At 34.2% G+C, this 18,429-nt stretch overlaps 1 protein-coding gene and 1 pseudogene across 20 annotated transcripts in view; both read left to right on the forward strand.

Moving 5' to 3' along the window:
• The window catches only part of PTPRD (protein tyrosine phosphatase receptor type D), a 467,045-nt gene that overhangs the window by 259,226 nt on the left and 189,390 nt on the right, over positions 1–18,429 (forward strand). For all 20 annotated transcript variants that reach the window (XM_039877795.1, XM_039878308.1, XM_039878028.1 and 17 more), the window contains one exon: positions 17,792–17,980. In XM_039877795.1, coding sequence (XP_039733729.1) covers positions 17,792–17,980 — 189 coding nt within the window. The remainder of the gene's footprint in view (positions 1–17,791; positions 17,981–18,429) is intronic.
• Positions 2,953–3,071, forward strand: LOC120599952 (uncharacterized; annotated as a pseudogene).

Below are 18,429 nucleotides of genomic sequence, written 5' to 3' on the forward strand. Positions count from 1 at the left end.
AAGTTTCTAAAGGAAATTATTTCATCATGCTAAACCCCTTAAATGCGATTATTTGATACTCTTCACACTAAATTCTTCCCTGGCTGATCTCATTCATCTACGTGATTCCTACTATCACTTTCACATGAATGACACTCAAACTGTGTTTCAGATCTTGAGTTCCCGCCATGTCTTCCTGTATCTCTCTTAGGTAACAACATCCAGCCCTGCCTATCCACCACTATTCACCAAAGAGCTAGAAGGCTGGAAACTTGACACTTACTTTTATCACAGTTGCTTCCCCTTAAATAAAATGAACACTCCTAAATCTTTGGAACATTTCTCCCATATGTATCTAACTCATCTCTTCCATTCTCTTCCCAGGAATTATATCCAAATACAGACGTCATCATCTTACGTTAAAACGAATACAGCAACCTAACTGATCTTGCTCTGCAGCCCCCGCCACTAAACTCCTTTGACAAAGACTGTGTTTTAGAACATTAACAATTTCCTCTTACTTTCTTAATTCAAAAATATCTAGCTCCATATGTCCTACCAAATAAACCCTACAACCCTTCTGGATCCTCACAGTTGGACCCATGTTGAACATCTCTGCATCAAGCTTCAACATACTTTCCCACACTGTCTTCCTAACCCCATCACCAAGCAAAAGTACCCAACCAGAATCCACACTCCACACCATGAATATACCATGAATACCTCTGCATTTGACCATGTGCCTTGAGTGTCCCTAACACATTCCTATCGGAATTATTTTCATGTTTCTGGCTTCCCTGACCTCTAGCAAAATTTATTACCCACCCCTTTGTGCTTTATTAGTAGTTGATTCTTTCACATATTTACTTCTGTTCACATGCATGTTTCCACCATTTCCCTCAAGACTTTTGAGGGAAGTTGTTTGAGCCTTCAAGTGCTAAATGTAGAAAGTCTGAGAGTTGTTTAACAAATGTTAAATTGAATAAATAGTACTGCTATTTGATGTTAACTGTGAATATAATTTTCTGCAAGTAATATGAGAATGTGCTCTATACAAACATAAACATGATTGCATTATATATCTTTAGGAGATACATTCATTTAATTTTATAATGGACTGAATATCTTAATTAAAGTGATTTACCTGAAATAGAACTAAAACACTTAAGTCACTGTCTTTTCACACCTCTCTCCATCCCTACTTTATTTCTTCCTTCATGTCAGTGTTCACCAAATCAAAGTTTTTATGCCATACTCTTTTGGAAGCTTAGTTTAATGAGTTTGGTTTTGTTTTATCATTACTGAAAGTAACTTTAACATTTCTCATAGACTGTTGCAGGCAATGTGGATTGATTTGTTTGTATGTCTGTTGGCATCTTGGAGATCATCCATTTTGTCCATTATATATATTTAAAAGGTCTGATTTACAATATTTATACATTGTGTCTATTAAAACTTTGCTTCAAAGCGCTATAAAATTAATTTGCAAGGGAATGTTAACTATGATGCAATAAAATGTTACGATGGTAGAACAAGAAAGCATTGCAGTAAGACAGCTAATGTTAGGAGTGAAGGTGGAACAGATGCCATGGACTTTTTATGCTTTTGCTGAAAGTAGACCACAGTTTTAGCTCTAAATCTCCTAACAGCTCTGGAAATGAAAAAGAGTAAACCTGTGACACAGATGCTCAATGTCCATAAAATAAAAACAAATCAGTTCTTCAGAAAAATATAACTATCCCTGAGACTGAAACCAGGGAGAATATATTTCTCCCATAGTCCTTCAGAATGAGGACATGTTGGAAAGAACATTCTCTGCATCATATGCATGTTTAACTCTCTTCAACTACATAGGGCATTTGTTTATTAAAGTCCCTCAGTGTAACCTGGGAAATTATTCCACAGGACAATTTAGTAAATCTTGTTTTCCAATAAACAAGAGAACATTTCTAATCCTCTAGCTAATCAAAGGATCATTTTTATATTATGTAGAAGAATGGATGAAGTTGCATTATATCAGCCAATTATCCATAATTATTGCTTTTCTGGCCAAGTTGTGATCAGTTTTGTCCATCAGTTTGAGGTTGGGATCCTGCTACGTACAGATTAAAGCAAACCTGTGTAGTTGGTTAAGTGGAGTTTCAGATTTTAAAATGGTCTGTGGTAAGGCCAGGTTTGTACATCTTCTTAAACTAGAAGGTATCAATACATGCTTGGATAGGCCAGTTACCCTCTACATTGAGGTGGACAAAGAAAGCGTACACAATTTCAGCTCGAGTATGTATTAAGTATATTGGATCTCTTCTTAAACAGGATTAGTAGGAAATTAAGGAACTACCAATCTATGCCATAAAGTATAAATATAATAATTTGAACTTGAATAACTATTTAGAAATTATAAGCAGGTATCCATTTCATTCATTTAAAACAAAGGCTCCTGTAAAATTCCCTTTAAACATTTAACTGTGATTAATCAGTTGCAATATATGAACTTTGGTAACTAAATGAGGTAATGTCTGTGTAGACTCAGTCACTGGAAACAGTTAAATACTTCAGAATATCTACCAGAAAGTGTGACTTTGACTTTAGTTGATCTGTGTAGCCATTTTTTTTCTGAAAATCACTGTGCTTTTATAATAGATCAAATCTATTATAGTTGACTCTGTTCTAGAGTCCAGAATCATATTTTATCAGAAAAGCATAGTTCCCTTCAGAATTATCTCATGTTCTACAATTCATAAATAATTTTCATGAGAAATTTTCCATTTAAGATCTGCCTTTTGAAGAATAACCCATAAGGAAACAGTTCTAATTAACACAGTAGGGATTCTGGAGTTCAAGTACCTCTGATGAACTCTGCCATGAGTTAAATAGAATAACTAAAAGTCAAATGATTAGAAACATGTCACCATATGTCTGAACAAACAGTAGGCTTCTTACCAGGGGCAGAATATAAGTATTAAGATAAACATTGTCTACAGCCATGCTACCCTGAACAAGCCCGATCCTGTCTGATCTCAGAAGCTAAGCAGGGTCAGGTCTGGTTAGTACTTGGATGGGAGACCACCTAGGAACACCAGGTGCTGTAGATGTAAAAAATTAAAAAAAGTAATAAAAAGAGATTGTAAGCTGACAAGATCCTTGCAATCTGTGAGGTCAACCAAGAGTTGCCTCACCTAAAAAAAGAAAAAAAAAGACAAACATTGTTCTCCCTGCCACGAAATAGAGTCAAAATATAAAGAAATTATATCTGGGAGTGAGAAAGAGGTGAGGGTTGGCCAACTTAGTCTTAAATCTTCTGATGATTATTTTCTCATGCCTAAAGATAGAAACATTTAAAAACTATTATTATATGTGCTAGAATGTTCTTAAATCTCTATCATACTAAAATCCACCAGAAAAACATATCTCAGGAAGTTTTGTTTGTTTGTTTGTTTGTTGTTTTCCCTAGAACCCTATTCGCCATGTTTTAGGAAAGTAGCTTGGGCTTCGTGAGGAGGGTATATACATAAGCATCACCTGAAAATTACCAAAAAAAAAAAAAAGATTGGCTTTATTGTGTGACTCGGCTATTATCAAAGGAGCAGATCTGTCAGGATTCGAACAGCTAAATTCATATGGATGCGATAGGTTGTCTACAGGCTTTCAACTTCAAGTCACCAGCACTGGAGAGGGGGAGTGGGATTATAATAGGAAAAAACAAATCAAAAATGTCTTTTTTTCACTGGGTAAACAATCTTGATTGTTTATGTTCCTCTGAATTAATTCCTGAAACACTGTAAAATTTGCCCGTTTGATTTTAATTTGCACATGAAAATTGTCAGGTGTATTTCACAAAGCTGTATTGCATATTATTTTGTCTTTATAATAATAAATAGCATGAGTCGTTTTAGGGATCAGTGGCTGAAATACATGTTCTCACTTCCTTTAGTGAATGTATACACTTTATTTACTCAGCAGCCTCATAGTCATGATCACTGAGCAATTGAAGGAGCATCAATCTTGCAGTAAATGTAGAAACTATCCGCTTGTGCTGTGGGGAAGAACAGTGGGATATGTTGGCTTTCTATGCCAGTGAATTCAAGGCTGAGATAACGTTTTCACTTGTCAAGTTGCTGTCACTTTGTTAAGAATTAGAAATTGTATGTTTCCTAAATTTAAAACAATATGTCAGTCTATTGCAACCAAATGAAAATGAACAACTCTGGATTGTTGTCAGTATGTAAGAAAAAAAGTTTTATTGTTTTGCTACTGAATATCCTGTCATTGGAAACCTGTATCTATTTAATTGGCATGTAGCATATTAAAATGTAACAGCCATAAATTATGTTTAAATAGATTCTTAATGGCTTGTCTTCATAGGAGTACAACTCAGATTATTTTCCCTTTTATTCAGGAGGCCATTGACTATGATACTTTGATATGTAGTGAATTTCTCCTCTGGCTAAAGGGAAACTGCTCTTTCTCGTCTGTGCTCAGATTGCAGGAATTGAGCTGTTGTTGGGGAAAATAGATGCAAATCTATGGATATCTCTATCTCATTCTAGACTTATGCCCAAGGAACTCCTGGTACATTCCTAGTGAGAGTGCTGAGCTCATGTGTATGTAGGCAGAGACAACTCTTTCTTGCATTCACCCTGAGATGAAACACACAAGGAAGCAAGTGGCTTAATATTCAGACCCTTCTACCAGTTCCTGAAGGTGAAGGTTGTCAATATTTACTTGGCAAATAGTTACTTTGTACTTGGTACTGTGTTCCACCCTGAGGCAGCTACACTGGTGAGGCAAAGATAGAGTCCAGCCTTCAGGGGTGCCTGCAATCTGTTACATAGGTGCCTCAAATGTATGACATTTATCTCTAGGGGAGGACGTGACTGGAAATATATTACGCAAATCTATCATGTATTTTTAGAAAACCATCCCTAATAATTCTCCTTTGTTCACTATCCACAGAAAACCACCAAGTCCTTTAAAATTGACCTTCAAGTTATTCTCAACTCTTACGATGTATACATATATCAAGTCACCATGATATACACTTTAAATATCTTTGATCATTTATACCTCAGTAAAGCTGAAATTTTAAAAGCTATTCTTGACTCTATCCACTTCTGCCCATCTCTGCCACCACTTGCCTGGTGGGAGCCTACCCCTATCTGTACTGGACTGTCACAGTCGCCTCCTAAATGGCCTCCTTATGTCCCTTTCATTTTGCCCTTCCCCAGTATATTTTTCACACTATAGTTTAAAAGGTTGTTTTCCAAAATGGAACTTTGACGATAAACAACATACTCTCCTAATATACACATCTGTAAGTGTTCATTTAAGTACCCACACACTTACATCTGCCTTTAGAACTTTACTTTCTGGTTGCTTTCAGGGAAAAGACCACATGCTTTATGTAATCCCCTCAGAATTTGCCTGAAATCTTTTCTCTAATTTGCCAAGTTTAATCTACTATTAAAGTCAAGCCTGTAGAATTTTGTATTTGGAGATTCGATATCTCTTTTAGCAACAACGAATACTTCATTCATGTTATTTTGGTGCTGATTCGGCCCTTTTTTGGTAGTTTTTCTTCTACCTGGTTATTTTCTAGATATCTTACTTCCTGTGGAGTAGCATGTTTAATGTTTTTACACTCGATATTAGCCAAAAAGCTAAAAAAAAGCGATATTTTTGATATATTAAAACGTACTGAATAAATTTCTACTTTATGTTTGCATTTAAATATAACATTGTTTTATTGAGTAAGCTTATGATGAAAGATAATTCAAAATTTAAAAAAGAAACAAATCATAGTTATGTTTCTTTTGGGTAGTTTCATAAATTGACAGCTGTGACTCCAAAAACTTTAAGAAAAAGTTTCATACACTGACAAATATAAACTGATTCCATTTGGTAATACTTTGGTGTTAAATTCAGGTGCACTTTTGCCATATAAATGGAAAATTATTTGTATTTTGGGGGAAATTTACCTCCATAGATAATGCATTCTTGAAATATAACTTACGTTTAAAGGTCTTATTCATGTGCTCTTGTGGTTTTCATTCTTTACAGTGAAACAATTTATATATGGTATTTGCTGTTTTCAGATTTGATCTTTTTTATTTTCCGAGATACCCCCGAAGAAAACCGTCATTACTTCTGTTTTCAGAATCTATCTTTTCCCTTCAAGTAAAATAGATACCTACCACAGCTTGCCTTTAAAACTATCAGAAATGCTACTGAATGGAGTAAAATAGTGTAATGTTCTCTTAAAAAAAATTATTTAGCCATATCCAAATCACTTTATTTTTGTGCTTGCTCCTCTTGCTCCCACTCCCATAAATTATTAAATATCACAGGATAACAAGCATTTTTCTTTATTGTGTTCTAGTTCTAAGGAGAAACTGTGAAGAGCTGGGCAGGGGGGGAGGGGGAAAAGGTAGATTTCTCCTGAGAAATTTCAAAAGCCTGATTTAGAAAATAATACTTAGATTTCTGAAATTATTCTGGGTTTTAAGTCAAGTTGATGATGTTTCAGTTGGAAGGAAGCTCATCAAAAAGTTCATCTTCTAAAACTTTCTCAGGTGCTTGGAGAGACAATTAATAAAAGGTCTACCCATTTTATGTTTTCACTTCTCTGAACAAAAGTCATAAACGTGAAATTATTTTTAGGGTATTGACTTCTTTTAATGAGCCCAAGCCTTGCCCATTAATTATTGCCCAATTTTGTTCATTGTTCAGATTGGTAATTAAATGTTTGTAAGTCTTAATTTTATAGGAATTTGTATATTTACAAATCTAACAGTTTTTTGGTATTATCATCATTGGTATAAAATCAAAAACAGTTGAAATGTCATTTAATTAGTCTTGATGTTCAAGAGGGCCTCAAATAAAGTATATTTCGGGTACTATTTTTTAGAATTGAGACAGAAATACCTGAGAACATCTAGCTATCCGAAAGCTTTGGACATAATTCTTGTACAAATGAGATGTCAATAAGATAATCTAAAGATGTGTAAAATTTCATCTATGTTAATATAAAATAATTTACTTACATACTCTTTTAAATTTTGAAACAAGTCCAATCTTACAAAGAACTTATTTATTTTTTCCGAACTATTTGAGTATAAATTGATCACAAGATATCTGTCACCCTCAAATACCTATATTTCCTTCAAACGAGAACATTTTCTTACCTACGTATAATAACAACCATTAAAATTGAGAAGTAAATATTAATGCATCATAATCAGGTAATCCTCAGACCTCGTTCACCTCAGACTGCAGTTCAACAGGTATCTTCTTTGGTTTTCATCACTTATCTCTATTCAAGTTTCTCTAATTGTCCTCAAAGGTTCCAGTTCAGGCTTAGACTTTGCCCTTTAATTGTCAACCTGGTAGGTCCTTAGTCTTTGACATTCACGATCTTGATAGTTTTGAAATAGCCTGCTATTTCATAAAATTGTTCTTATTTTGGATTTTGCTAATGCTTACTCATAATGCTGTTTAGATTATGAATGTTTGGCGATAACATCGTCTTAGTCTGTTTGGGCCGCCATAACAAAATAGCATAGACAGGGTGGCTTATTAGCAACAAAAATTGATTTCTCAAAGTCCAAGATCAAGGCACAGGCACTTTTGGTGTTTGATGAAGGCCTGATTCCTGGTTCATAGAGGGCCTTCTTTTTTATGTGTCCTCACATGGAAGGGGCAAGGAATTTCTTTGGGGCCTCTTTCATAAGGATGTTAATCTCATTCATAAGGACTCTACCCTAGTGACCTAACCACCTTCCAAAGGCCTCACCTTCAACACCATCACAATGGGTCTTAGAATTCAACATATAAATTTAGGGGATCAGGGTGGTATACAAACATTTAGTCTGCAGCAAATATCATGGAAGTAATGCTGAGTTTTCTCAACACATGATTCTTATTTGTTTCATTATTGATGTTGTTAACTTTGATATCTTGAACAGGGTTGTTTCTGTGAGCCTTCTCCAGTATAGTTACTCTTTCACTTGTTTAATAAATTCATGTGAGGAGTTACTTTGAGACTATGAAAATACATCATTCCTTCTGAAATTTTTCAATCTCTTGTATCACTATGAGCTCATGTCTTTTTATTTAATTCAATGTGTGTAATTCGTGTGTGTATATATATGTGTGTGTGTGTGTGTGTGTATATATATATAATTTAATTTTTATGTTCAAATTGTCCCACTTTTGGCTAATCAGAGCCCCTTCCAGCTGGCATTTTTGTCCTTTTAACATATCCCTGTCATTCTTTGAGTATTTTTCTGTACAAAAGATATTCTAGGCACATCTTATGCTTTCCTTGTCCCAGTACTACGTGGAATCAGTCACTTCTCCAAGGAAAATTGTTTTTTTTTACTAGAGAATCATATTTAGAAATCAAGACCTAGATGCTACGTGTGGCCATTGTGATCGAGTACTGCCACTCTTAGCCTCTCTCAGTTCACACAGCTAGGAGAGATACGTTTGGTAAGTTTATATAGCGAAGGGATGAACTGTGTGCATGCATATTCATTTACAGTTATATGCATTTCTGCATCACTGTATATATTTTTAAAATCATGAGTTCATACCAATACCTCTAATTCTAATCCACCCAACAATCCACTCTAGTTTTTTTCCTTATGTAACATTTGATGGCTTAAAAATTTTATTTATTATTATTTACATTCACAATACAGTCAGGCAGCTAGGATGAATGCTTTTCTTGGCCTTGTCTGATTTGAGCTCATTATGATTCCCAACTTTTACAAATCCAGTAAATAATGGAGAAAGGAGCCACATCCAATTCTCTTTACATGTTTACTATTTCTGCCTTTGTCTCTCTCTTCCTAAAAACACAGGAATTCAATTCTTAAACTTTAGCTCCATTTTGCATTTTTTGCTTTTATTTCTTTTAAAAATTCATAGTATGATTTAAGTATAAATTTATGTAAAGTGGTTATTTTAATATTCAAAATAAGGCAAAATTTTGGATGATGTACAGGGTAAAAATAAATTAATAGGAAATAATGAGATTCATGAAAATGGGTGGTTATTGATTGGATTTTATTATCTTTATGAGATATGCATTCCTGAGCAGGGAATAAAAGCATAACCCTGATTCCTAAATATTTATTTAAATATCTAAGTATTAATAGTGTTAGGTAGGAGAGAGTAATACCCCTATGAATTTACCTAATTTTGAATCACAAAGAGTGTGATCATTTGCTAAGGCTAACCAAACACTAATAAGAAAGAAGGTTAACTTAATTAATGCCATGTAAAATTGCAGCTACCACATTCATACAAATGATAACGAAATCTAATTGGTTTTGTATTCTGTTCTGTAGACATTACTTCGCTATTTGTAGAATAATTGTATACATCGCTGCTAAACAAGTTTGCTTTATTCTGTGCCAAGAGTGCCTTAGAACATGTGAAGCCTCAACATGTGAAAAATATTTCAGAAAATAGAGCTTTGCTCTGGAATGCTCTGTGGGTATCTGGTTAGTATGCTGAATATTTATTAGCACTAATGAGGCTCCTATCAGCTTATCAATCTCCAGTTTTCTATTCTGGCATGGCATAATTCTATGAGGAATTTTTTGAGACTCTTGTATGCAGTTACTGCCCTTAAGAGATACCTAAATCCACTCTGAAATAAAAGCTTCTGATTGATTTATAGCCATATAATGGCAAGCATACTATCTGTACTTAATAACTTGCAAAGAGGATCTTGGACTAAAAAGTCATCGTATCTTGTTCATAATTACCTTTTGGGGGGGGCAGATCTTATATTTATTAAATATTCCATTTGAAATATCATTGATTAGCTGGCAGTTTTCTCCTGCTTTAGATAATTTCTTTCTGACTTTGAGTAGCCTTTGACTTATAATTAGAAACTACTTTATATAATTTTTTTCAATTTCATTCATATGAATATCATTTTGATAATGGCCCAGGAGCCCAACTTTGCCAGAAAACATTGATTTAGCTTTTATTTCTTTTTATTTTTCTGTTTTCAGTCCTTATTCAATTCACTTGCAGGAACATTGATTTTGAATAATACGGTCATGATGTCAAAACAGTACAAATTATACCCTGCTGCCATCTGGAATGGTGAAAATAAAAGCTTTATTTACACTGGTTTCTTTAAGAAAAGAATAATAAATGTTTTCTCCTCCTCTTCAGGGACTGTATTCTAGAAAGAAATGGTTCTTGTTTGTAGCTTGATAGTGTGGTTTATTCTTAATGATAATGACTTGAAAACTCATTTGCTCTTCAACAAAGCAGCAAGTACTCCAACCAGTAACCCCTTGGACATCCAGCCTCTGAAACACTGATCTGTCTCCTTTCTCAGACAAAGCTATTTGGGGTAGTCATTACTGGTTCTATATTACAGAGGAGACCCCTGTGTGGCTTAAGGTCATAGACTTGATATACTGAGTCTGCTTATGTCTCGTTCTCTGGTTGGTGTACTGTATTTTTTGTCTGCTCCAAGTAAAAGTGCTTCCATTTTTTAGCCTTTCCTAGATAATTAAATAGAAACTACAGAAGGTTAAAAACATAAGCACAGTGTTGAATTTGATCTCCCTAGGGAAATTATTTGATATTTAGAATCTTTTTCACACTCCTCCTTTTCGCACATTTCTCATTCACATTTTGTTGACTAGCATATGTGGCAGAATTCTGTCTTTACCTGGAACCAATGCTAAACAAATGAGAAGCCAGTTGATTTGTATCAAAAAAAAGGTGGGTTTTTTAAATGTAGAACTGTTTTTAAATTATTATTACATTTCATGGAACTTTAATCTCCAATTCTTTCTGCTTGAAATATAAAAATAAAGGATAATTCATATTCAAATTATTTTTGTTGTGCCTCGCATTATGGGTTGACTCCAATTAAGAGTTTTATCACTGTTCATGATGAACATTTATTCAGAAAACAGCATTGGCATAAAGGAAACATGATGAAGTAAAATGCACCTAGAGTTAAAAGATTTGTTTTTACATTTTTGCTATATGTGTGGAACAAGTAACTTAATTTTGCTGAGTATTTGCTTTGTGTCTAAAGAAAGTGGTAATTTCTACAGAAAATTATACCACCCTTGCCTATCTCAAGGAACTTTTATAAGACTCAAATGGTTTCAGTGATTTCAGTCATTCACAACAAAGCTTTGCTGTCCTGAATATTTAGAACTATTTTTAAAGTTCACTTTTAGAAATAAATCACATGACAATATAGATTTGTTTTATTTATGCAGTCAATTAATCAAAAAGCCTAAAATCTTGTTCAAAGAGAGAAATGAGGGCTTTTATGAACTTTGAAGAAGTAACTTGACACAGCCACTGCCCTCTAAATTCACTGGCATGTCTAGATAATCCTTGTTTTTTATTAATTGCGTAAAATATTTCCCCATTTACAGTTTATTGTTGTGGCTTTTGTTATACCAAGCCTTAGAGTCATATGTCTTTGTTCTATTTAAATTATTTGGGATAGAGTAAGTACATATATGCTAATATTTTACTAGATGCACTAGTGTCAGGCAGTGCTAGGCACATTTAATGCATTATCTCACTCAGTCCTCCTATCTATGAGCAGGATACTATTCTTACTCTCAAAGAATCTAACTATCTTGCAGATACAATTAATCACAATATAAAGATTCTCTAGATTACTTCATTCCCAGTGCCTGGTTCAGTCCTGGCACAAAGGAGGCCTTCAATAAATATCTCTAGAATGAATGATGCCATCTGTAGATTTTTAAAACAGATAGTTTAAAAGCCCCTTTTCTTTTAATATAATGCAACTTTCATAAATATGAAAATACTATTGGACCACCTTAAGACTCACATATTTAAATTTTCAAGAAAATTTCTACTTAAGTGTAAAAACACAATGACTATGTTGCATAGATTAGTACTGTTCTCTAACAGGTGAGGGTGCCTTTCAATATATTTAAAGGGTCTACCACTTTTATTTAAGAAAATATTCTTTATATCATCCATTTAGCGTTCGACTGTTTTATATTAATGAATACTTCCCTCAATCCCTTCATCTTTCAAAAAAAAAATTTTTATTCTTCTGTAAGATTACATAGTTGAGTGCCTTAAAACTTTAAGATATCCAACCACTGAGAAAATCTTTGCTCTTGTCAATGAAAGAAGACTCAGACTGTTTGCCTCAAAATATAACTCATTGATACACTTGAGTTTTATCATTAGTTTGAACATCAAGAATTTCATTGCGTTATTCTAAAGATGACATATCAGAGTGTAGAGACAATACTCTATTGTGTTCTTTTGAGTTTCATTGTACTTTCATGTAAGGTTTTTGTTATGGTTGCAGTTTTGACTTATAGGAACTTATAACCATATGAGGTAAGCCATCCTGTAAAATTAAGAAAGCAGAAACTAAATTGTGTGTTTCTAGTGCAGCAACTGCACTAAATTAAAGAAGGAACCAAGTATAAAGCACACATCTCAACCAAAAAAAAAAATTATTTGCTAAAAAAATAAAACTGAGGACTATAAAAATAAAGAAAACCATCATTAACTATTTTTATGAATCTGTAAATCTAATACAACTTAAAATATTGTAAAAAAAATACAATAAGGTTATGAGACAGTTTTTGCTTCTTAGACTTATATTCAAATTGGAAAGGTTAAATTTATAGCCACATACACACAAAAAAAGAATGATAAACTGTTTCCATGAGTGGCATTATTAAATAAAACCAGTAGGAATTTAGAGATGCCATATGAGTGGAAGCTGAAGTATTTTCCATAATTTCCTAATCACGTCTAATTGCAAGTATTTATTGAACATTGTGATGATCAAAGAGGAAATAACATACAACACCTGACCTCCATGAGTTTATGAATTCAAACTTACACATTGCCTATAATAAGGAGCTTAGAGAGAGTACTAGCTGAGGACTTTTAAAGAGGAGCCACTATGAACTGTTTGGTACTCAGAAAAGTGTTTCAGGAAAATGAGTTCTCCAAGAAAAATAATGCTTACTCTTCCTCCAGATTGATTTTGCTTTATTGTCACTTTGGTGAGAATGGCAAATCTTTTTATTGTCAATAATATGTAAATGATCGGTTCTACTTGCCAAATCTTTTAATACTACTTTTGGAAAAGCATACTCTTGATGTAATTGATGTGATTTTTCTTCATAAACATGTTTGCTGTAAATCTGAAAAATTGGGAATGTGGCACCACGGTAAACAGTTCCTCATTAAAAAATTTAATTTGGGAACAGTGTTAAAGCGCCAGTCTGGTTGAATTCACTCAGAGTCCTAGCAAAACTAAGCAAGAAGAACTGCTTGGGGCCACTTTGTAAGGAGGCTGTGGCCTTAGTAGGCAGTTTAGTTTTGTGGTTTCTTATCAAATAAGAGAGGTTCAGTGTTTGTGAAGTTGGAGCAGAAGTAAAAGCATCATTAAAATTCTTTGTGGATGAAAAATGATAGTTTAACTGAGCAAATTATGCAAAAGCTATTACTTGATTATTCACAGGTATCTAAAACATGACTCCTTACAAAACAATGTCAGACTATTTCCGCAACTGTTCCTTTCAAGCCCTTGGTAGATCAGGGGTTATTAACAGAAGTTCTACAGCAATGGGAAGTTAACTCTGGAAAATGCTGATGTTCATTTTTCTCTTTCCTTAATGGAACTGTAAATTTCATATCGACATATTTCATTAAGACACCAAACAGATTTAAAGAATGTGCTATATTTCCAGGTCTATTATAGCTGTCATTACAAACAAAATATGTATGACTTCTACGATTCACTAAGCACAAGTATGTAGTAATATGCCCTTTAATAGCCTCTCAAAATGACAGATCAAATGGCTTTGTGAAGGTCAAGTCTGATTTAAATTGTTGATGAATTAATAGCTAATTCTGCATGATTGAATATTAATATGGAACAGTGATAAGTACGGCACTTTAAAGCTTAATGAGTACATTAATGAACAGGACAAAATGTTTTTCTTTTCACCTCATGTACAAGTTTAAAGCTACTAACATATTGACAATTTGTTAATTTTTGGTAGCTGCTTTTTCCTGTAAAAGTTTACATGGCTAAGGTATAAAGGGTATTGATTTTTTTTTTTCCCAAGTTCCTGGTACCAAACATTTGACGAGCCGTCAAAATTGTTGTTATCAAATAGCCTAGGCAGTGTTATATAAATCACTAATAAATGTAGAGGGTGAAAAAAAAAAAGCAATTAACATCTTCTAAACTACGCCCACTGAGATAAGCATTCCAATTAGAAATTTCATTATTTCTGCAGTTTGTTTTATGTTGAATACTGAGTTTTATTGCCAAATACCTGACAGTCAAATTGGAAACAAGCCACAACTGTCAACGTGTAACAGCTCTGGCTATTTGAATCTGTTACAAGTGTGATGTTTCTCATGAAAATTTAATGAAGAAAGTGCATTCAAAAAGGTTCTGTGCAAAAGGGGATGGATAGAATTTAATTACCCTTATTAAAAATAAGAAAGCGGTGCTCTTTACATTCTCTGTCCGATTAGTATGCAAGAAAGATTATCTTTGTTGTGCACTTGTGTATATGAAAAGAGACTCTGGAGTGTTCTTTATGAGCCAAGAAGAAAAAGAAAGGGCATGCAAATGCATTAGCCTGCTTTCTATAGGGCACAAGTCAATTTTGTGAGCTCTCCCCAAGGTGAGGACTTCATTTCTTATAAATGGTTATTAATTCTAAATTTTTTTGGTGAGAGTCTTTAGTACTCAGCTTACTTAAGTCTTTGACACTTGCCACTCACTGATGGGCACAGAATATTGGCTTGGTCCTTCAGAGAGATGAAGTGGCAGAAGAAAAGTAACGACTAGTAGAGCAATGTTAATGCATGCTAATGTAGCTAGTAGTTAACCACCAAGGGGAGCTAAGAGGCCCTGGGAAATACTGAAGCAGCTTGGGAATCCCAAGGTGATTTCTTATCAACCTGTTTGTTGCCTTAAATATGGAAAATAACAACAAAATCCAAGAGCTTCCTCAGAAATTCATTTCTAGGTGACTAAGGTGGTATAGTTGACTTTGGAACACTTGAAGCAAATTATTTTTATTCTTTGAAGCATTTTGTGTCAATAGCTGCCAAGTGAGATGTTCACTAATATAATGCATGTGGAACAGCGCTATTAATCTTTTGCTTTCTTTTTTTTTAATAACTATATGCTATAAATGTAAATACATTGACAAAACCATTAAAGCCATAAATAACAGCTTGATGAAATAAATGGAATAGATGATTAAAATTATCATAGCCTAATTTGCAAAATATTCTTTATTCGATTTGTAACTTTAACATTCCCTTGGAGCCCTGAAAATCATCTTGATATGCCATTCTTAACCACCCTTTCTGACATTTGTCCACCACAGACCTCTGCTTGGCTGACAATGTGTAAACATTGATATAAATAGAATGCATTACTCCTTCTTGAAAAGAGTCCAGTCTTTCAACTTAAGTAAAATGTAGCTCTTTGAAGTTAATTTTATATATTTTTTTTTTTAAGTCTCTGGGCTTAACTACCTGATGGGACAGTAAAATATTCTCTAAGGAATCCAGTTTCAACCCAACTTGCTTTGGCTACTTCTTTTGGTCTTTTGTAAATGTCTCTTTGGGAGAGCCAGTCTATACTTTTCCCTATTATACCTTCAATTTTCTCTTACAGTAACCTGGACTTGTTATTCAGGACACTTTATTTTACTTGAGAGCTTTTTTCTGTGGTAGTATTTTAATATTCTTTCACTATTCACATTCAAAATCTCTCTAGTCCTTAACTATTCCACTGATCAACTGTATACCAGAAGTACTTCCTACTATGTGTAGTAGAAAAACTTCCTTGAATCACTGGGATATATTCATACTTAGACTTGGAACACTAGAGGTTCTCTTATAATCTAGCAATCCAGACTAGCTTGACAGATACAAATGAGACATGGAAGAACTCATGATATAGAAGGATGAAGTGATGATAATTAAAAAGTACAAGACAGATTTAGGTACTCGCTGCTATAGTAGCTCTGAGGAGGAAAAATAAATAAATTTGAGAGAGTTTCAAAAGCTTTATAAAGGAGGTAATTTTGGCTGTGTGGCTTTCTAGAGACAGCGCTCAATGAACAGGATTTGTCTGGAGAATGGTGAGAATTTCAATATGAGCAGAAAAAAAAAAATTCTGTGAGGGAATTCATCCATCAAAGGCTGGGAAAAAAAAAAAAAAGGACTTGATTTAAAAGAACTTTGCTAGCCAGATTTAGGAGATTGAGTTTATCCCAAAACTATAGGGGGGATACAGTGATGAATACCTAGATTTGACTGAACACAGTGGAGGCATCAAATGGAGCCTTTTTGTCTAAAAATTATAACTGATTTAGACTTCAGCAAGACTCACAGGATCATACAGAAATTGTAGAAGGCATCCAAGGAAAAGCTCTATGCCATATCTGATGATTTCTAATGTTTTGCTTACCAGTGTTTTTGCTTTTGAATCGTTTTGGAATTGCTGGCTCATGAAAATTCATCAGAAGTCATTAGAGAATATTGATTAAATTAACACCAGCCCCGTCCCAAGTAGAAGTCAAAGTGTTTCTATAATGGCCTTCAAACAAACAGCCAAGTTGTAATTTAGATAATTATCAATCATATAACTAAACTTTCTTCAATGTTTTAATAGAGTATACCTTTCTAATGCCAGCTGAAAGAGCTGGCAATGTAGCTTAGCAATGTGGGTCCTGCTTGGGGATTTCAGAGGATTGTTTTCCCAAGATCTAAGGCTTAGGACAATCTTGATGTGGGATAGGGAGAAGTGAACTTTGGATGAGTTAAAGATTCAAAATTTAGAAACTTTAACTTTTTAATGACCCAAAATGGTGCAAAATTTTGGAATGGGGGATAGTATTTTCATACCCTAAGAAATGTATGCTTTTGTGTTGCTTTTTTCAGTTGATTTTGTTCTTTCAAAAGGGAAACTCAAACAATTTTCTTACCAATTGAAGCTCCCTACAAAGGAATTTATTAAAGTTGAACATCATGCTTATGTGAAAAAAAATTATTTAAAAATTACAAAAAACAGAGGCTTGGGGGGCGGCGGAGATGGAAGCTAGATGGGATAAAAGGAGTCAAATATGTGGTAACGGAAAGAAATCTAACTATGGGAAGTGAACACACAATGTAAATATATATATATATATATATATATATGCCTTACTGTTAAAAATGTACAGCTGAAACTTATCCAGTTCTTTAACCAAGTCACCATAAAAAAATTTAATTTTAAAAAATTTACCAAAAAAAAAAAAAACCAAACCAGATTTGAATACAGTGAGATTAGTCCAGCTAGCTCTGCTTGATCCCAGGGTTTTCCCTCATGAAAAGTTTTCTGCCTATTCTTGTGACGTTCCCATGTTTCCAGCCAATTTGGCGCACTCCTCAAGGCCCATTTCCGATGTTCCTCTTGGTGCTCACTGACCTCCTCAGGCAGACATTCTGCAATTACTTCTCCCTCTGTGCTCCTAGAGGTGCTTCCTTTCATGATGGGTTTTATCACATGGGTCTGAGTTCTTTGATAGGCTGTTGGCCACTTACTTAGACTGCGTACTCTTCTGACCAGGAACATTGTGCCGTATCCTAATCTAGTGGTGCCATACTGCCTGGTTTGTGTTTGCTTCTTGACCAATGCTGAATACGATGAGGGGCAGGAGTAATTGACAATACCTCTTTAGCCTCGGGCATCTGACTTATTAACATCATGTATGTATCACATCTTGTCTTGCAGAGGATCAAATTCCCAGGGGCTTCCCTACCATTGACATGGGTCCACAGTTGAAGGTGGTTGAGCGTACACGCACTGCCACCATGCTTTGTGCAGCCAGCGGGAATCCAGATCCAGAAATCACTTGGTTTAAAGATTTCTTACCCGTCGACACAAGCAACAACAATGGCCGTATTAAGCAGCTGCGCTCAGGTGGGGTCTTGTCACTGTTTGCGCTGACTCCTCGGGAACTTTCCTTTTAGCTTTCTCTTTCTTTTTTTTTTAAATTTAATTTTATTTATTTTTTAATTTTTAGGTATTGGTTTTTCTCCCTCTTCTCTTTCTCTGTTATTTAATGTGTTGTCCATGTTTGTGATGTCATAGCCCGTTTCAGAGTCTTTCTTCTCTCTGTGTGTTGCAGCTTCTGTTTAATCCACATTGCTCACTGCTGTGACTGTATTTTCGATGATTTTTTTTAATTTACTGCTTTTCCGCAGTATTTAATGGATCCATTTTCTTTATTTCTTTCTCTGTTTTCGTTTGAAACAAACTTATTTCAACATTGGACTTCATTCAGAACTTGCAAGGAGTTCCAATGGTTATATCCATTAAAAACTAAAATGTTCATATGAAACACTAAAATGATTCAATTTTATTAAAGT

The sequence above is a fragment of the Pteropus medius genome, unplaced genomic scaffold, assembly GCF_902729225.1.
Source record: "Pteropus medius unplaced genomic scaffold, Ma_sr-lr_union100, whole genome shotgun sequence".
In the NCBI taxonomy this organism is placed as follows: Eukaryota; Metazoa; Chordata; class Mammalia; order Chiroptera; family Pteropodidae; genus Pteropus; species Pteropus medius.